Genomic DNA, 21,361 nt, shown 5'->3' with positions numbered 1-21,361 from the left:
CTCATCGCAAAATCGTATCTCAAATATTTCGTTGTATTCAAAGCTTGTATTTTCGCAAATTTCTGTTATATCTCAAAACATTCGTATATTAGGGCAATCGTATGTCAAGTTTCCAATGTAATTTGATCAGAGAGAGAGAGAGAGAGAGAGAGAGAGAGAGAGAGAGAGAGAGAGAGAGAGAGAGACGCTTTGGCAACAATGGTCTCGGGGATTGACGTAACGTTTATTTTCTGAACAGATAGGACAGAGAAGTGTTCGTTTCATTAAACGGTCCTCTGACTCATGGCAGGAAAGTTTTTGTTGATACTAATATATAAGCCTATTTAAAGATACATTTACTTTAATTAGTCTATATGATACGTAAATAGTAATCAGCTGTTCTTGTAGCCTCAAGATTTTGCAAAATCACTCCAGGTTGTACATAAAACTTCAAGAATGTAGTGTCACCAGAGGATTACAATAGTTTTTACCTTCAAGAACCAGCATTCTTTTATGAAAATAACTCCAGGTTGTACATAAAACTACAGGAAACAACATGGTAGTGTAACCAAAGGATTACAAGTAAGGTTTTTATAACTTTTTTATTAGTTAAGACATATTTCCAAGTGTCGTTCCGGCTTACGACGATTTTCGGCTTACGACGCGTCTCAAGAACGGAACCCCCGTCGTAACCCGGGGACTGCCTGTAGTCTGAAGGCTGGTTTTAAGATATCATAATACATACTATACTTTGAATAGTTATTTCCTAACAGTACAAATAACATTAGAAAACCCGTCATCCCATGTCATTACAAGTATCAATTATCAGATGGAGAGTTTGTTTGAGTTTCTCGTAATAGGAGGTTGATTCTGATTAGGCCCTAAATAACATACTGTATTTTCCAAAAATTGTAGATAAAGAAAGAATATTTTCATATCTGACTTTAGGAAGCTACAAGGCCTGAGGTGCGAGCTAAAGTACCTTGGATTATTTTGTTTGGTCACCGCCCCATGTACTGCTCAAACAATGATGGCGATGACTGTTTAAGAGTTGACTGCCTTACTAGAGTTGGCTTACCAGTTGTTCATACGTGAGTAGTAAGACAGTTACAGGAATTTTAAATAGAGTAGAATTAATCCAACCTTTTCTCAAGCACATTGATACTTATGTCCTTTTAAAACCAAAATGCAGATGATTCTTTGAAAAGCAAATTACTATTATTGAAAGAGTCTAGTTTCAATTTCAATTAACAGTATGATTATATAATACATCTACATATTAGGTCAATTTTAAATTATCTCTATACCTCCCCATGTTTTGCTGTTTGCATTAATTAAGAAATATTTTAATAGTACTTGTATTTTTCAGGTATGGAATGGAGGAGTTACTCGATAAATATGGAGTTGATTTGGCAGTGTGGGCTCATGAACACTCTTATGAAAGATTGTACCCGATGTTTAACTATACTGTATTTAATAACTGGAATCTGCTGAAGCCCCTACCTTTCTACAATACCAAAGTTAGTTTTTCTTGTTGTTATTTATTTACTATTATTATTTTAATGAACTACTGAGTCACATTTCAGACAAGAGGCCATGTCTGTGGATAGAATAAGAAGGGTTTAATTAACTTTATACATTAATGTTGTATATTTATATACAGTAATTAGTGAGTTTATGTGATCAAATGTTATAGCTGTTTCTTGTAATATGTGTTTCTTATTGTTATCAGTTCAGTAAATGAATGTTTAGTTGCATTCTTTAACTTGGAATATGTTATGCTTACATATTGTCATTTATTATTTAATAAGTTTTATGTATTGTGATTGTTAAAGGGTTTGTTGTTGATATAAACAGTATCATGTAATTTTCACAACACTTTCAATGCTTATATATTTTTTTCTTAAATTTAGGGCACCAGTCCATATCACAACAGGATCAGCAGGCTGCGATGAGGTTCATGACCATTTCAAGCATGAACAGCCTCATTGGTCAGCTTTTCGGTCCCTTGATTATGGTTACACACGGGTTACTGCATACAATACAACCCACTTATACTGGGAGCAAGTGTCTGATGACAGGGTAGGTGTTGCACATTGTGTTCAGTTGTTGATAGAATGAGGCTGTTATGAAAATGTGAGACCATTTGAGTAGAGTTGACATAGAGTGCTTGACTATTTTTTGCAGAATTTTTTCATTAAACCATAGGTCTGTGAAATCATTAAGCTTAATCAATTCCATTATGCTGTAACACTTCTGAGGAATGTTACATTCTGTAAGTTCAGATTTGTCTCTTGAAACCACTTTAAGAGACATTATGACTGGAATTTCTGTTATATTTAGATCTGCTCTGGATTCACAGTACAGTATATGCTTTAATATTTACTTTATTTAATCTTAATCTGTCCTGAAGGCACATTTCTTTTCCAACAGAATGGTGAGGTGATTGATAAGGTTTGGCTTATCAAGGATCGTCACGTCTCTTATCCTGAGCTCCGCTCTAATCATGTGTAGGCACCTTGCATTGCGTTTGCACAAATTATGGAGATAGTAACCTCTCATTTTTATGTTACTGGAAATTGCCAAAGTATCTTATTTTTTTAGTATACATTCACTATGTTCCTCAAGTAATCATAGATTACAGTTGCACTGGTTTCGTTGTGCAAAGAGTATTTTCAGTATTTGATATTCTTATGTTACTTTTGGTATGTCTCAAAGCTATTTTTGTGGTTGCTTTATTTTGTAAGATTACAGTTTATCTCCATATTCTGTACTGGTATTGTTATGCCAGTTGACTGCAAATATTTGTGAAAGATTAATGTTTTGCATCATGAGGAATTGAATTCTATGAGCAGTTTGGACTGCTTTCCATTTAATCTGTGATCTGATTAAACAAAATCTGGATATAAAAACATTTATATTGCTGATTGAAGTAAAGTAAACAGATTCTCTAATTTAGTTCAATTCAATTTCATTGTTTAAGATTAATTGATTATAAAATATATTGTTAGTGAGCTAAATGTACATTATTAGGTCGTACAGGCACTGATTCATATGCAAGTATATACTATACAGATGTAAATGCATGGTAAATCCTTATATGTGAACAATGGGAGTGACATATGCCATTCTTTAAGTAATTCTCATTCATTTTAGTCAGGTTTACATAAACGTACATATACTTATATATCTTAAGATTGATTTATATATCTTATTTTAAAGTTTACTGGTGGAATGTTGCTCTTTCAAAAACTAGATTGAAAATGATACAGAACATTTTTGCCTAAAGCACATATTCATTTAGAAAGAACTTTATGAGTGCTTTTTATACAAATGTAACATATATTTTTTATGTACTGGTTCATTACATCATTTAGAATTTTTTATTTGAAACTTCTTATTACTATGCATGTGATTATATTCGGGTAGTGCAGGTTCAAATGCCTTTTCTTGAGGTATTTGTAATCAGATTGCTGTTAACTGGTATGTTGCTAGGGCACAATAATAATATCTTTTGACTCATTGTATATGGGTATAGTTGCAGTATTTGAGAGGAAGAGGTAACATTATTAGATGGCTGCTTGCTTGTTTAGTTTGGATGATTCTCGATTGATTGGTTACAACTCTTAACAGTATGATCTTTTCCTATCACATTTTTATTGTTATTAGTAATTTTAACCTGACCACATGAGTAAACTACTTATGATGTCCTCTTCATTGAGATAGTATGTTAGTATTTTAGTTCACTTTATGGTACAGAAGCTGTGATAGGATTTCATTGCGGTCTATAGCCGATATGAAAATGGGGTAGGTTGACATTTTTGAAGTTTGGTGTACTGTAATGTATTTACTGTTGTCTGTTGACAGGGTTATCATAAGACTTGCTAGTCATTACATAATGGCTGTGAATTGATTGATTTCCAACAGTTTTATATCTTTTGTGGGATAACCTGAGGTGGTGAGTTCTTTATTAAAAAAGTTACTCTTTTGTGTTTCACAAAAATTTTTTTGTTGAGTCATGAATGTTGAGCTTTTAGAACTACAATAGTATATATATATATATATATATATATATATATATATATATATATATATATATATATTAATTTTTGCATCTTGGAATCTGTTTTTTGTCCTTAGGTATGTAAAAATATAGTTAAGATTAAATTTGAGCATATGTTATTCTTGATATGTATCTGCTAGTAACTTATTCAGTGTCACAAGATATTATGAGCTAAAACTCAGTACAGTATTGTCTAAGTTTTATTGATAATGAGCAAGCCTTTAATATCCATGAGAATCATTTAATAAAACAATTTATTATATGAATGTAGAAATGAAAAAGTTAATCTATTTATTATATAATGACCCTAAATTTTTGTTCCATAATTATTAATGGCAGATATACTCTGCGGATGTGTTTTGTGATGTGAAAGGGAATTATTGATTGGGGACAGACATAAAGGTAATGAGAAGGCACAAAAAAAAAACACAAAGCTTTTGTCACTAATAATATTTACCTGAAATACTCTTTTGTATAACTTGATTTATCAGTGTGGTAACCTTTCTCAATTTGAGTACATAACTTGTTCAAATATTTTGTAACAGTTCTGATGCCAAAATTTTGATTTATCGTTGTTTAAAAGCAAGTGACGGTTGCAATTACAAAATGTTTTTATTTTCATTCAAATTTAGAATAGCCCAAAAAATCTTCCCCCCATGCACACTCAAAAGTTATGAACAAAAAATCACTGCAGGTTTATACAGCTAATAACTGCTTATTTGTTGTTTTATGTAGTGTGATGGTCATGTACTATTATTTTTTATCTGTATGTATATATAATAGATATACATGTATATATCTTGCAATTCCACAATGGTCCCGTGGATGAAGTATATAAGAGATCCTCACATGAAAATGAAAGCAGGGAGTACCAAGACTTTCAACTTTTATTCCAAAATAAAGGTTGAAAGTCTTGGTACCCCCTCCTTTTATTTTCATGTGAGGATCTCTTATATGTATATATACTATGTAATAATGATGATGCATAATGATGATGATGCATGGGAACTGTATGAGTTATATTTTTCTTGCAAAGTTTTTGCTCAAGAGTCATAGTAATTTTTAACATTCTTCGGGTTTCTTGGATATCCTACTTAACAATAAAGTTCATTATGATCATATTAAGTAATTTTTTGTTTTATTATTTTTGGGATCTTTAGGTATCTTGGTACAGTATATTGGTTTTATATGTTTCCTTTTAGTAATGAAAACAACCACAGATATGTCATAACCTTGAGTAAATTATTCTAGAATACTAAGCTATAACTTGCAGATAAGTAGGGGTTTAGCCACTGAAGATGGGTTGCTAATGTGGTGAAGTTAGCATCAAAGACACTAGAATCAACTTTACTTCTCTTATTTAAGGAGTTCTGTATGTAGCAAGCACCAGTTCTTTACAAGATGTCCAAGACTTTGAGGTGACCATTTCATTAGAGAACCCATAGGCTTTCACTGGGCGTTACATTCACAACTCACAGCATAGGTTTTTAAATAAAGCAATGGTAGCTAGTTTCCAGGCAAATTTCAAGATTTCTCCAGTAGATCCGTGGCTGGAAACAAACAGGTTTTCATGAACACCAAAGAAGAAATGGAAGATATGATAGTAGGATTAGAGTCCTCAAAATGTAACTGCTTCATACTCATCAACCATCTTTTGTTAGGGACATCACAAGGATCATCAAGTTCTAGGTAAGGTCTGTAGAATGGACACCTTGGATATCTTTTGCTACAAACTTTTTCCATCTCTATCATCCCCGATTCTTTGGCACTATCAGTCAGGAATAAAGCATGTTCTATGTTGATTTGCAGTAACAAGCAGAAATGTAACAGGTAAGCAAAGGATGAGAAGTTTCAGGACAGGATACTGGAAATTTAATGAGATATTTGATAGCCAAATCATTTGGACGATAGGACTGGTTATTGACCTGGTTCACGTTTCGTGAGGTAAATCACTATTCTGGATGGATGTGAAGTTGATAAGGCACTTCATCTTGAAAGATGTTTACTCACAGTTATTGATGTAATGAACATCAGTGAGGACTGCATTAGTATATATTTTATTTTTAAGTATTCATGAATAGAATAGCTTGTACTGTGGTGCAGGTACATTGAGAACAGGCTCTGCTGTTTATTTCATCCAGATAGATCGATGTCTTATATCATCTAGTTACTGAATGGTATATGGTGACATATTCATACATCAGAAGGGCATCCTTCCTTTGCAGATTTTCCCCTTAATGTGGTAGACAGTGCAGAGGACGTAGTGAAATGTCTAGACTAAGAATTGACAGCTTTTCAGCATTGTGGGCTCCTTTGTTAGGGAGTGTGACTCAAGGTACCATTTGCCATTCAAATTCTCACTCATTGTGCAAGAAATCAAGTATAATATTCTCCTTTACCTTATAAGTGTATGTTGTGTGTGTAACTAACAGGTTTGGAATTCAATAGTATTCAATTTTCCATCTGTTCCTTATCCTTCAGTCCTCCATATTCGGGAATAAACAAGAATTGACTCCAGAAGCCAGAGCAAGCTTTGCTCTAACAGGTCAGTGGTGATTAAGTTTGCTGAAGCATAAGGAATTGTATGATAGATCAAGTATGAATAATAGTTCTCAGTCCTAAACATGGTGGGGTACAGTTAAAGAAAGTATATTTTCTCTACATCATTGTGGAGACTGCCAAGACGACTAGATTAATTTTACTCTATATCTTTCTCTAAATGACCACGAGGACATGCAGCTTGTCTCACAAGAAAAAAAAAGTGAATAATGGAAGAGTTGGACGTTTTACTGAATGAGCTAGAAAACAGACAAATCGAATTACTTCAGTGATTCTTTAGAATAAATGTGAAAACAATAACATAAGATTAAAGTCATTGCTTGGTCTTGATGTGCATTGCTGCCAATTTTGAGACAAAAAATGGTACAACTAAATATATAAAAAGTTTAATACAATGTTTCTTGTTACACATAAAATCGAACATTAAACATTATATTTTTAATAAACGAAGTGTAAACTAGCTACATCTATTTTTACAGAATTTCCCTTCAAAGTTTAGAGCAGTCTGAATACAATGATTCATTTAAACCCCTGAAATAAGAAGCAGGAATATAATGAAGACGGAACTCGAGTTTTTTTATCATGTTATTTGGATAACAATAACGTTTGTTGTAAAGCTTTTCGTGATTTTAAATTACACGCCACCAGCTTTGTTTACCTTTGTGAGATGTGGCATTGTTCTTTATGATATAAAGTACATGATATTGAATAGAAAACAGTAGGGAGAAAAATGTCATTTTATATGTATTTTTAAATTGAAAGGTTTATCTTTGTAAGTAAGATGAATATGAATTGTGAGGTAAATTGCACAAAAACTAACGATTTACAATTAAATAAACGCTCCCAACAGTACTAGCGACCATGTTATTGTTATGTCTGAGCTTATCAAGCTGCGATATCGGTCACAAGATAAAGTTATATCCGTTTATCTTTTATAACGTCATAATATCAGTTAAACTTGCGATTGCGAATGGAAGCACTCAACCAAAGGGGTTCGGTACAATTGCACCAAGCATTCAAGAGATAGAAGGCGATCTGATAGGTAACTGAAGTATGACTTAACCTACATTTGTGCAGTCACATGACAGTAGAGGTGCTTCAGCGTGAGTGTCTACTACTATCATTACGTTTTTGTTATTGTTATATTTTACTTTGTAGTACGTAATAGTTAGTTTTGTCGTTATTCATTAGTATTATAGAGCACATTGTCAGTATTAACCGCGGTTAACTATTGCGTCGTTGTTAAAGCGTGGACTTTAGTAGTACCTAGGTAGTACCTATATATATAGCTAGTACCTAGTAGTAGTAGTTGGTTAGCTATCTTTTGAGAAATAAAGACTGCAGGGTCTAACTTTATGAGCTTAGGTACAGTAAAAGGATTATTGTTTACTTTTTTGTTTTTGTTGATTAGCTCCCTTTTTATTTTATGATTTATTATTCTTAGACCTAAGAGATCTCACACAGTTCCACATAAAATTTATAGTATTTATCCCCAATTCCTAAAATGTTAAACATATATTTGTGACAATATTAATTTTCTTAATGCAAATAGGCCTAATGTGGAAATTCTAAATTTCAGGAGACTTGCAGGTTAGGATTGGTAACCAATTGTTTTAACGAGACAGATTATCATGTAAAGTCAAGTTGTTTTAGCTTACACTAAACTAGAACTGGTTAGGTGAATTGTGGACCTCGTGTCTTTAGTGTAAGTAGCTAATAGCCTAATTTCTTGAATTTTACAGCTTCTGATTTATGAATATTTATATGAGAGGTCTGCATAGCCAAGCCTAACCTAGGCTTGTGTCTATTGTTGAAATTATTGAATAAAAATCTAAGTTATACCTAGGTCTATATCTAGATTTCCCAGCACAACTAAATACTAAAAAGGTATGGTACTACTTATGTAAGAACTCTGCACTCTACTTGCCTTCCAATCCAAGTGTAGGCAGCTGTGTGTTGCTTAACCCTACCTAGGTTATGTGACTGCGCTAAGTAGAAAAGCCTCATATTCCCCTCATTGTTTATCATCAATTGGAACTTGAAGTGGCTGGTAGGGGGAAGGGGGGGAGGGCTTGTATGACCTCTTCGGAGTTAGTGTAAATACATATAAGCACAGTAAGTAACTTAACATAGCTTGTATCAGTTAATCATTTACTTTATAGCCCCAGGGTATCTCTAAGCTTAGGCATGTGCATAGCCAAGCTGGTGTAAGGGGAACTCTTGTTTCCTTCTAAAATTTTGCATAAAAACAACTACTGTAACATGTAAAAAATCATAAAAGTAAACAATCATACATGATGCTAGTGTAAGTTTTCCAAATTTCTGTTTCATCTTTCCAGTTCTTGCTGGTCTTTTATCCTCCTTACTCTTAAGTTGCTGATTTTTTCAGAAACTGCTCACTTTAGCCCTTAAGTGTCTCAGTAGTTGAGCAGAAAGGAAATGAGTGGAATAAATCATATTTATAGGCATTTATTTTTTGTGAGAATGTGAATAAAATTGTTATTATACTATAGGGCACCAAGTGGTAATAATCATGTCATAGAAATCTTGTCATAGAAAGATACTTCAAATGAACATGTAAAGATCAGGCTAAACCAAGTGAAAGTAATCCAGTCCTATTGTAATCAATTAACTGTTTTCATTGTACTGAAATAACCAAACAATTTGGTTTAATGCCATAATATTATGAATAATTTCCTCTTCTCAATACGTATTTGTTCATATACGAAACAAACCTTCAGTCTTAACATTAGGATAATACTAGCGCCAAGCTGGAAACCGGTAGAATTAAAATCAATAGATTCTCATATATCTCTGGTTCAAGGGTTAATAGTCCATTGTCTTAGAATACACCTACTATTCGGAAATGGATAAAGGTGGCAAACTCCCAGTCAGTTATAGAGACTTACCTCCCACCAATAAGTAAGTCTATCCGAAGGTTTGTTTCATATATGAACAAATGACAAGTTTTTAACCAATTTGTATTTTTCATAACTAACAAACCTGAGGTCTTAATAGATAAAGGCCCACCTCTAACCACCCCTCTAGCAGTCTAAACTGGGTTGGAAGAGTAACTGGCTGGTCACGGGACGCTGAGGGCATTCTGGTACTACATGCCCTGTGACCTGGTATAGATGCCAATAGTCTCTGGATCTCACAAGTTTAATTTTAATTCTCCCTGTTTCCAGCTTGGCGCTAGTATTATCCTAATGTTAAGACCTCAGGTTTGTTAGTTATGAAAAATACAAATTGGTTAAAAATTTGTCATATAATTATGTTTAGGATAATTTTATCATTTATCTTACAGGAAAACTTATCATCATGTTGCTGTGGATTACCTTCTGCAGCCTATTAAGTATCAGTTGGTGTTTATCACCCTTTGTGATAAGCAGTATTAATAATGGCTTGACAATAGAAGATTTCCAGCCACAACAGATACATCTCTCCATAGGAGGTAATGATGCAAGACTACGTAGGTTTCTCATGTGTAAAAGAAAATTGCATTTGATATGATACTTGACCTGGTAAAGCACTGTAAAATTTTGTCTTCAATGGCTCAGATATGCGCTGAAGTTTATCCTTTTACAGAAACCAGTGATACTGTAGTAGTCACATGGCTTACACCAAGTGAAACACCTTCGTCAGTTGTGAAATACGGCACTGAAAGAATGAATAATGCAGTGCAAGGGACACTAGATAAATTCATGGATGGGGGCAGGCAGCACAGAATTATGTGGATCCATCGTGTTGAATTGAAGAATTTGTCACCCAACACCAAATATAGTATGTATTATATTTTGTGATGTTTATTCTAATTTAAAAAGGTCACACATGCATAAAGTGTATAAAATAATTGTGATAAATTATCAAATATATTGTATAATAATCACATACAAAAGCTAAACATCATTCTGTCAGAATTCTTGAATATCAAGTGGGAGTGAGGTTAAATAATAGAATTTTATATTGTACTGTGCCAAACTGTATGTGACCTGCAGTGAAGCTGTCGGTGAAAGTTGGTTTATTTGCTAGAGACCAGTTGGCTACTTCCATGTTATTAATATCTTAGTTACCCTGTGATTTTTTATTTCTTCCATGCTTATTGGTGCTGTCATGTCTATCCTATGCTTCTTTGCATTTAATGATAAATAAGTAATGGTTAAATTGTTTGAAAATTTGTTTTTCACTCATTTTTTGGTGACTGGGACCTGCTGTGTACAGATGACATTGTTAACAGCAGAACCAGGAAGAGGCCATAGGGGTGTTTAAAAGACATTAGAGTGGAATGGGGAGGACAGGGTTGAAAAACAAAGTAAACAGAACAAAACGTATTGTTGGGAAAGGTATGGTAAGGAAGAGGGCCATGTGGACACTGTGGGATGGGTACAAGAGTAGACTCAACACATTACAAAATATTTAATGTTACAGATGGTATCACAAGATGTTCAGGATTGTAAACTGCAAATAGAGTAGATGTTTATGATGTTCAAATTGTATAAAAAGAGAAATTGGGGAAAAGAGGGGAGAAGATGCATCTCCTCCCCAACTCGAATCATTATGAAAAGTACTTGAAGAACCATGATATGTCTTCTGTTAGATAACAGAATTATTTAAAGTGACATTCTCTCTGTTCTAGTTTACCACTGTGGTAGTCCCCTTGGATGGTCGGAGGAGTTTTCATTCACAACGTGGAAAAATGGCACTGAGTGGGCTGCAAGAGTGGTGATGTTTGGTGACATGGGAGCAGTTAATCCTCAATCTCTGCCTAGGTAAGGGAAGAAAATTTATTTTCCTTTAATATTCATACAGATGAATTTAAATTTGGCAAGATTGATTGTAGTTAATTTGATTCTACAATTACTTAAGCAATTGATGCCAATTCTCGATGAGACATATCTTTTGAAGCTCTAAAATTTGCCCATGAATAGCAGAGACATATACGTACATGTTTGACCAGCACTCTAACCCCTTATCACTCAAGCTAGAACCTGGGAGGACCAGCTTTTGGCTGTTGGAGTCTTAGCAGGTAGTTATGAGCTCTCCCTAACCCTCTCTGCATTGTCAACTCATGTTGCTAGTCACTGATGATGTCACTAAGCTGCCACTTGAATAAGAGATCATAAAGCCCCCCCGGAAAGTGTAGGCGAGTTCCACATTAGGCTATAAGGTAAATGGTATAAGAGGCTGATTTAAGTGACTACTTTTGAACTCGCAATCTTCTCACAGTATTTTGAAGTTATTTTGGGTATTATTTAGTGGGCTTCCTTTTTCAATATTATAGTACAGGTCTTCTGAGTTATAAATATTATTGCGTTATAATTTTTAAAAGTGAATTTTACTGTTGTGCCTGATTACAAAAGGGAAATGTATTGCAGGTTGCAAGAGGAAACACAGCTTGGGATGTATGATGCAGTTATTCATGTAGGGGACTTTGCATACAACATGGACTCTGTGAGTAATGATTATTTTGTTTACTTTAACAAATAAGTTGGAATGAGGGACATCTCAGTGAAAATTTTTATCACAGGCTAGTGATTTATTCCTGAAAATATATACTCTGGAAGAAAATATGTAGTACATATAAAGGCAAATTTAACCTCTTTTGAGCCATCATGTTTTTTTATTCGCTAATGAGATGCGTACTAAACTTGATCTGTAATTACAGGACAATGCCCGTGTTGGGGATGAATTTATGAGGCAGATTCAACCCATTGCTGCTTATGTGCCTTACATGACTTGTGTTGGCAATCATGAATTCATGTAGTAAGTATTCAAAGAAAATATCTTGTGAGATTTATTTATTATTGGAAGTTTAATTAAATGTTTTATGCACTGTATAGTTAAAAGCTTTTGAGTGGGCGTATTAGTCACTATCTATCAAATTTCACATTAATTTTAATACCCTCTAAATTTTTTTTTAATTAACAATGATTAAAAGCTGTCAAAACCGGCAAGTGTACTTATACAGTATGTTAATTTAACCAGAATGTTGAAGTATGCATCTTGTCTTTTGCAGCATTAGTAACTTTGTGTCAATATATACATACATGAAATTAGTGAAGTAATTAAAATATAACATAGCATAATTAGCTTAGCTTAATCATTGGGATATCCACTTATTAACTCTGAATTATTTACATAGTTTGCTCCAGGCTAGGTTATCACAGGCAGCAATGATGGTTTGCTGTGTTTTCATATATTTTTATCTCAACATCCATTCATTTTCTTTTATGCGTATACTGTACACTGTTTGCAGTTTTTTTAATTAAGAGGCATAGCAATCCAACCTATGCTTTTATGCATCCTAGGCCTCAGACTTATTTTATTAACAAAATAATATTTTGTTTAACAACAATTCTAGTTAGCAAATGACTGATTTGTGATTATTTTAATTCCATCACAGCAACTTCAGCAACTACAGAGCTCGTTTCACTATGCCTAATTATAGAGATACAGAAAACCTCTTCTTCAGCTGGAATATGGGCCCAGTTCATTTTGTTGCTGTCAGTACAGAGGCGTATTATTTCATGGAATTTGGACTGAAGCCCCTTTCTCGTCAGTTTGAATGGCTCATCAATGACTTAGAGGTATGTATTTACTCAGATACAAGTAAGAGGTAGGATCAGATCATTTGTTTTTCATTTAAGGCTAAGTATTTACTCTTATTATTTTTGATACAATTTTCTATAAAAATGAGATTTTTTGGCAAATTCTAAATTAACGTATTTATAAGGAAAGGTATCAGACCCACATTGCGTACATTAAGTACAATTACATCAAAAGATCACAACAGCACCAGTAAACAGTCAAAAGACTGCCATGGGTCCAATATTTCAGTAATTCTAAAAGCATACTAAAGTGGTGCCACTATTTTTGTTCCAACATGCAGTCTGCCTTGATCCTATTTCTTTATAACAAAGGCACTGAAAGAGAAAATTTTTGAGGTATGAACAACCAGTGGTATTTGTTTCCCTCAAAGGACATGGGTAGACAAAAGATCTCACTCAAACTGGTGGAGTAGAGATAGATGTTTGCCACACTATGCTATTTGCTTTCTGAAAAAAACCTCCATTTCTAGGAATCATAAAGGCTGTTCTTAATATTTATTTAATCAACATAGATGTGCAATCAGCATAGCAGCTTTAAAAAAAGGGAAAAAGGCTAATTAACCAACAAGAATCATTAGGTAAAGAAGATGGAATGATTAGTTGGTAAGGAATTTGTTGAACTAAAAAAAAAAGAGAGAAAAAAAAAACTAAAGTATAAATCAGCAGCCCCCAGAAAAATTATGTTCAGTTTCCCCAAGGTCAGTTGAAAATTAGGCAGCCAAGTTAAATTTGCATGCACCATATTTATCTTGATGAAGTTAAGTATCTTAAAATAAGGGAAGGTAAATGAGTTTTAGATTTCATTCCATCAGTAGTGGGAGATTTGTTAAAGAAACTCATATCAGAAAACTTTATTGTGAATCAGAAATTACAAATACAAAAATGTTCTATATATTGTACAAAATTTTGGAATGTCACATTCAACAACTTTTAATTCCGTCAGTCTCAAAGAAAATTAGTGTGCACGTTTACAGTATTCAGCAAAACTTAAAACATTTGCTTTTTACTTTTTCTTAAAAGAAAATAATACCCTAAAATTTACAGACTTATTAAAGATATTTATCGGTCCACAGAAGTATGGTCTTGGATAATAAAGATAAGCCTGAGTAGTAACCAGTGCTTTCGAGGATGTTGTTCAGCAGTCTCAAATACTGTTCACGATGGGGGTCAGTCTGAAAGAGGAGCATAACATCTTTGAGTAGTACTTTACTTGTTATAAAAACATCTTTGAGAGAGAAAGAGTGCATGTAGATGTGTCAGAATACCATAGGTTAGTAATATGTGCAGATAAGATCCACAGTGGACCCCCATATTTGCATTCTCCGGATTCACGGATTTCTCTCTGGAACATTTCCCCGCATTATTCGCAGAAAATTTGCCTATTCGCAGTATGTTTCTATGAGAAATATCCACAAATTCGTTTTTTTTTAAATCAATATCATCATAAAATGCACTGTTTGTGATAAAACTATTAAAAAAACCAGGTATAAAAATTTTTAGTAGGCTTTTCTTGAGTTTTAAATAACGAAATAGGAGGTTTAAAGCATTTTTATAGGGGTTCTAACTATTCGGCGGGGGGGTTTGGTACGCATCCCCCACAAATACTACAGGTGGACCACTGTATAGACATGCATGTTGACTAATATATCCTACTTTTATTCGTGTGCAGTTTGGGTTTCACAGAAAGTGTTATAATCTACATTTGTGGCATTTGCAGTAAATATTTCATTATTAATTCTCCTTTTCATCTCATATTAATATTGCATCTTTTGCAGGAACAGAAAACTTACTCTAGTGATATTGGCTCTTGGTAACTCAAAATTTGCCATCTACTTACACTGTACTATACAGCAATCCTCTCACGCAGTAGCTTCTGTTCAATTAAGCCTCCAACCATATCTATCACCCTTCTTTCCCACCATTACCCCTTCATTAAGGGGTCAGTTGCCTTCTCCACTGCCTTCTATCAAGGCATCATCCTCCACCAAACCTCTTCTCTCCACATCTTCTTTCACTTCATCTCACCATCTAATTCTCCATCTACCTCTCAATCTTCTTCCTCTAACAGGTTCCTCCCAAGCTCCCTTCACTTCCTCATCATCCATCCACAGCACATGCCCATACCATCTCAAGCATACCTCTCTTTATCACCTTTGCAATCTTTACTAAGCCTGCCCTTCTTATTTTGTCATTTTCCAATCCCTCAATCAGCAATATCCTCATAGTCCACCTCGGCATTCTCATCTCTGTTCTCTCAAGCTTTACTTCCTCTTTTCTTAGAGCCCATGTTTTCGGTCCATACATTAACACTGGCCTTATCACTGTGCTGTAGAATCTTGACTTTTAGCTTGATTGACATTTTCTTATCACATATTACTCCAGCTACCTCTCTCCACTTCCACCATGCAGCTTTTATCCTACTCTCGGCTTCAGTCTCACATCTTTCCTCTTGGCTTAAAATAGATCCTAAGTATTTAAACTTTTCCACCTGTTTTATAATCAAGTCTCTTCTTTCTTGTATTACTATTCTGCCTCTATCTTCCCTACTGCTCATCAAAACCTCTGTTTTATTCACATTCACCTCTAAGCCACCCCTCTCAAAAGACTCCTGCCACTCTCCAACCCTCCTCTGTAGGTCTTTCTCACTTTCAGCAGTAATCACCAGATCATCGGTGTACAATTACCACAACTCTTCTTTCCTGATCTCTTCACTTGACATACATGGCCATCACAAACAAAAATGGGCTAAATGCTGACCCCTGATGAAATCCAACACTAACTTCAAAGTTGTCTGTTTCCCCAACTGCTGTTATTACTTTTGTGCTCATTCTTTGATATATCATCTCGACCAGGACCAGCCTAACCAACTTTTCTGGGACTTTCCTCTTCCTCAAACACCAGAACGTCACTTCTCTTGGGATTCTATCATATGCTTTCTCTAGGTCTATAAATACACAATAGAGCTCCTGGTTTCCCTCTAGCCTCTTTTCCAGTACCTGTCTTACTATGAAGATGCCATTGAACCATCCCTCCTCTCAGGAATCCATACTGCTGTTTCCCGATCTTTACAATCTCTCTTAATCTCTCATTCAGTATCCTCTCTAAAACTTCCAATCCATGCTCTGTTAGTTTATTCCCCAGCAGTTAACACAATCCTTGACATCTCCCTTCTGCATGTATATATGTATATACAATTAGACTCTCCTCCCAGTCCCTTTGCATTGCTTCCTCTTCCCATATAGCCTTTAAAAAATCCAGCATCCATTCTCTCCCATCACTGACAGACTTAATCGAATGAAAATATTAGTCATGTATTTGGCAACTTTCCTTATTTTTGTTGAGGAAATTTTTCTTTCAAAATTCAGGTTAAACATAAGTGTAAACAATAATTTAAAGAAACCAACAAATATGTACTTTAGAATTCTAGACTTGGACCCCAAAGGATTTGTTCTTGAATGAAAAGTGAAAACTGGAAAGAGATAAAATGAAAAAGTTCGACAAATAAAGAGCGAAGAGACTGAATGTGGATAGGCGTAAAGCATAAAAAAGATTCAGTTTCCTTAAGTTCCATCTACTTACCCACTGTATGTAGTAAAGATTATGTGTCTCCATGAAGTTGGTCACACACTCGTAAGAGACCACATTCTGTACTGCTCCCACTTGACTTGTTAAGTATAAGACTGTCCCTTTAATGGAAGGCATCGCATGTTTCTCAACCAGATAAAGTTTCTCTTTTAGGGTTTTAATGCTGAAAAGATAAAAGTTAATTTTTAAAATATTGTAAAACTTTGTTTTTTGGAAAATATTTTGCTCAAATGCAGATATTAATTCTTAAAAAATGCATGCTGGTTCCACTGGTAATGAACTCCTGCTGCTTTGGCAGTTTAGGTAATCTGTTTTCTTCATTTTTATTTATTTTCTTTAACTTCCTGTTAAGTCAATCAGCTTCTTTCTCATTCTTTTCAAATGAAAAGTACCCATACTAATTACCAGTGACTGATAAGTTGTGTCTTTCAGTCTTTCTGTAACTATTCCATCTTATTTACTGCACTGTAACTGAATTTCTTCTTACCTGGTACATATGTATTAATGTCCAAGAAGGAATGACGAAGGTAATTTCTATGCTGCCCACCTCAGTAAATTTGATACAGTGAAGCAGATCGATTGATTTACTGGTTTACATAATAAAACTTGTTACATGTTTTACAACCTTCCGTTGTAAAACATTTCACCAAAAACAAATACCTAATATTTCTGTGTACTTATAAGATGACCTTTAGATAAGACGAGGTAAAATATTGTGGCAAATTTTTATGAATTTATCTCATATTTGTAGTATAAGACAACTGCTAAATTACAAACCCATCTTTGTATAGGTTAGCTTTTGGTGACTATATATCTCAAGTATTATGTGACTTTTGAAGACCTAATTTTGAAGCTAATCTTAAGGGGGTTGCATCATACACAAGATATAAAATTTGCATATGTAATATTCATACATTAGTATCGTAATATAAATACAAACATAACGATTGTTCATCTTTTCCATGGATCTTTTAAAAAGTTATGCTTTACTTCACTGTATCCAATAATATTTTAATTACAGTAGTCTGAAGTTACTATTGTTTCATAAAATACAAACATAGTGATCATGTGCCATCTGCATTGGTTGTTTTCATGAACATGAACAACGATACCATTCAGGAATGTTTGCTTAGGCATCAATTTCCATTTAAAGACAACCATGGGGGGGGGGAGAAGTTTCATCCCATCTACCATACACATTAAAAAAACATCGGTTAAATGTGTTCTTTCATGCCCAGTAGTTTTGATTAAAATATTTTTCTCTTCAATTTGATTTATGTTTGAGTTTGATGGCACAACAAAGTTTAGGCAAGTTTCATCCATGTTGCTGATGCATGATAATTTATGATCATTAGAAGCTTGAACATCGGTTTCTAGCTTCAGTTACATTTTGCAGCTTAAATTTAGCAGTACAGGCAGTCCCCGGGTTACGATGGGGGTTCCGTTCTTGAGATGCGTTGTAAGCCGAAAATCGTCAAAAATCCTAAGAAAACCTTACTTTTAATGCTTTGGGTGTATTGAAAACTATGTAAACTGCATTCTTATGGCATTTTTCATAAAAAAAAAAACCCTTCAAATATTGATTATTTTGAATTTTTGGTGTCATATTTCATCTACCAGATGAGCGTTGTAGGCGTCGTAACCCTGGAAATAATGTCTGATGAATATAATTGAAAAGCGTCGTAACGTCGTAAGCCGAGACCGTCGTAACCTGGGGACTGCCTGTATATTTCCATGTTGATCTTTTCTCCATAGCAATTAAGGGTATACAGTACTACTGTAATGTAAAAATATATCAGTTTTATTCTACATAACGTCATTTGTAACAAAAATACGTACAATAATTATTTAATATCATATGATGGTTGAAATGCAAGCAAAACAGCTGTTGTTATCTGATTCGGTTGTTTATAGCAAAACATTTTTCGTTTGGATGTTTACGGTTATAAGCATTTACGCAATGAGTATAATGTTACTGACGATATTTTATCATTCTCTTTTACTTTTTAAACTTATTTAATTAGAAGATGGGATAAAGAGATGGAGGCAAAGAGGTTAGTGTAATTTATGATAATTATTGTGCATATGATGAATTGTTCCAAACAGTAATCCAAAATTGTGTTATTTCACCAAAATGAACATTACATTATCTCAAATGTTATTGCTACCATAATTACGCTACCATTAAAATTTCTGAAAGGTTACCAAAAGGTAAGTGTTTCTGTGAGCACAACCATAACTCAATGGGTCAATGTTTACATTTTCTCAGCTGGACTGACATACAAAAAAAGCTGATTTCACTGTTATGTAATAATTTCTCGAACATGCCAATAATACATAAGGTAATAATGGGTTTTCTATCTTTATTATTAGTTTATATCATGATGTGAATCTTTTCATACATGTCAGTGGTTATCGCACCAAGGCCTAGGCTAGCCGACCTTTAAACGTTACTTAGAATTCAAGGTTTGGTTTTTGGAATGGTAGTATATGACAACACCCAATTTTTAGAGGTTAATTTTAGGTTTTAAAAGTCATCTTATACACGAAAATATACAGTAATAAAAAGGAAGCACAGTATTCTGATAACTAATCAGTTTGCCCTTACCATAGTGTGGGTACATTTCTGTCCTCACTGGATATTCATGAAAACTATAATGGGAATTGAAGAGAAATGCTGAAACTCCATACAAGTAATATATATTACTAGTTTCTTATGGCAACAAAGAGGAAATCTGGAATTCTAGATTTACTGGTTTTCTATCTTATTCTTTTTTATTTCAAATGCCAACAAACAATGTTATGAAGTTCTTATATAAACAAAAATATAACTAACCTGTTCATATGGTACAGATGTACCAGAAATATGAAGTAATCAGCATTGATAATGGCATCAACTGAGGGTGATTCTTCCACATCTCTGAAAATGCCACAATATACAAATTTGAAGTTTCTAATTACCTCAGGAGTAATTGTGATTCATGCTGAAATACACCTCTAATGTAAAATCTAGTATTTTTTATCCATGTGCAAATACACCTCTTTATCATAAAAAAAAAACCCTGTGACACTATGTAATGTAGCAAGTGTTTCTTATCCTCATTTTAAAAACTTCCCCTAGTATGTGAACGTGTTTTAAACAACTAAATTTTAAAAATTCTTTTCACATAACTGCATTTTCTGTTACAAACTCTGTTGCCTAGATTTACAGCAAACCTGACTACAGTACCATTAAGTATGTAGTCTAAGAATTCTAGGAAAATCTCTGGACAGTATACTTACATTTCTAAGGACTGTTCCCATTTTAAGCTCCACTTATTTTTTGCACTGTCATGCAGTGACAATAATTGTGTTTTTATGGTATCCCCCTCACATGGATGTCCTATAATCTGCAAAGAAAAATGTTTCATGATGTACTTAATTCTGGGACTGTAAGAGTATGCAGTATTGTCAAATCAGTTTGTGTGTACACGTGTGAAAAAAGACTTGGCTGAACTCAGCCACTGACATGATACCTGTTTTTCCAAAGCTGCAAGAGTTTAGTACTTTCTCAAAGCATGAAAAAAGGATCAGCATGTATTGAGGATGTTGTTCTGATGTTCTAACAAGTACAAAATGTACAAACTATTACAACTTACAACATATCTGACTCTTATCTGTACAGCATGAGACCAACAAAATTTTGCAGATGCATAAGCAGGAATAATATATGTAAAATGCTACTTTGAATCAGTTAAATTAAAATGAAACTTTACAAAGACACTTACCAAAACTTTAGCAGAATTTGTACTCTTTAATGCAGTTACAAAAATGTTTCTGGTGCTATCTTTCATAGGGACTATTGGCATATTATGTCCATACTGTCTGGGAATTCGTACTGGTGGCACATAGCATAACCCAACAGGGATATCCAGTATATTTTTATGAAATGGATTCACTACAATACTCTCTACTTCAGTTTCATTTGCGTTTTCTGTTGACTCGGAATAGTTCAGCGTCTGTGGTTTGATTTCCCCTGCAGTATCTTCTGCGCCTGAACTTTCAGAGTCCTGTCAAAGAATAAACTTGATTGTATAATTTCGATAGTGTTTTAACCGAATCATTTTAATTTCTAAGTCTGTTGGAAGCATACAAAACAATTTATAAAATATTGATTAAAAATATAAAGTTATTACTGGAACTCTTACACTATCTTTATGAAAGGTTCTAAGGCTCGAGTTCATGATCGTTTAGCCTCTGTGAAAAAATTTCACAACAGGACATTACCAATTTCACCAACAGTAGGTCATCATTTTCCAACATATCACAAGTATCAATAGTTTGAACAATAAGAATAATGTAAGAAATTGAAACCAGCAGATGAGGGGAACAGTGATTGAAGTCAATTACAAGTCTATGCATATCAGTTTCTTGCAATAATCCATAAAGAACATAATTACTATATGCATTAAAATTACGATATTAAAATCATCATAACGACAGCAGTAAAACATTTATGGCAATTGTTGGTACTTGTGTCAACTTGCCCCTCACCAGTAACCCATCCGTCACCTGCTACATGAGCTAA

General features: G+C 33.9%; 3 protein-coding genes and 1 pseudogene across 5 annotated transcripts in view; 3 read left to right on the top strand and 1 right to left on the bottom strand.

Annotated features, from left to right (window-relative positions):
* The window catches only part of LOC135203243 (acid phosphatase type 7-like), a 10,307-nt pseudogene extending 8,584 nt beyond the window's left edge, over nucleotides 1–1,723 (top strand).
* LOC135203687 (acid phosphatase type 7-like) overlaps nucleotides 1–5,171 on the top strand; it is a 41,136-nt gene extending 35,965 nt beyond the window's left edge. For both annotated transcript variants that reach the window (XM_064233587.1, XM_064233588.1), the window contains exons 10-11: nucleotides 1,893–2,061; nucleotides 2,413–5,171. In XM_064233587.1, coding sequence (XP_064089657.1) covers nucleotides 1,893–2,061; nucleotides 2,413–2,493 — 250 coding nt within the window. In that variant the 3' untranslated portion in view covers nucleotides 2,494–5,171. The remainder of the gene's footprint in view (nucleotides 1–1,892; nucleotides 2,062–2,412) is intronic.
* Nucleotides 5,172–7,447: 2,276 nt separating this feature from the next.
* On the top strand, nucleotides 7,448–13,236 carry LOC135203688 (acid phosphatase type 7-like). 2 transcript variants are annotated; one of them, XM_064233589.1, is made up of 7 exons: nucleotides 7,448–7,643; nucleotides 9,909–10,055; nucleotides 10,190–10,384; nucleotides 11,238–11,370; nucleotides 11,977–12,052; nucleotides 12,267–12,364; nucleotides 13,005–13,236. In XM_064233589.1, the coding sequence occupies exons 1-7, from the start codon at nucleotides 7,463–7,465 to the stop codon at nucleotides 13,219–13,221; spliced, it is 1,047 nt and encodes a 348-aa protein (XP_064089659.1). In that variant the 5' UTR covers nucleotides 7,448–7,462; the 3' UTR covers nucleotides 13,222–13,236. The 2 variants fall into 2 exon arrangements, with proteins under 2 accessions (XP_064089659.1, XP_064089661.1); XM_064233591.1 differs by having other exon boundaries at nucleotides 7,504–7,704.
* An 812-nt stretch (nucleotides 13,237–14,048) lies between these two features.
* LOC135203689 (uncharacterized) lies at nucleotides 14,049–20,843 on the bottom strand (the record flags this gene model as incomplete). The annotated part of the gene is given in 5 exon segments (XM_064233592.1): nucleotides 14,049–14,381; nucleotides 16,789–16,957; nucleotides 19,631–19,714; nucleotides 20,077–20,183; nucleotides 20,562–20,843. Coding segments are annotated over 5 exon segments (765 nt in total), but the record flags the coding sequence as incomplete, so codon positions are not given.
* Between the last annotated feature and the right edge of the window lie 518 nt (nucleotides 20,844–21,361).

Source organism: Macrobrachium nipponense, chromosome 36 (assembly GCF_015104395.2).
Source record: "Macrobrachium nipponense isolate FS-2020 chromosome 36, ASM1510439v2, whole genome shotgun sequence".
NCBI classification, from domain to species: domain Eukaryota; kingdom Metazoa; phylum Arthropoda; class Malacostraca; order Decapoda; family Palaemonidae; genus Macrobrachium; species Macrobrachium nipponense.
The sequence above is the reverse complement of the archived record's forward strand: the minus strand, read 5'-3'. Positions and strand labels throughout refer to the sequence as shown.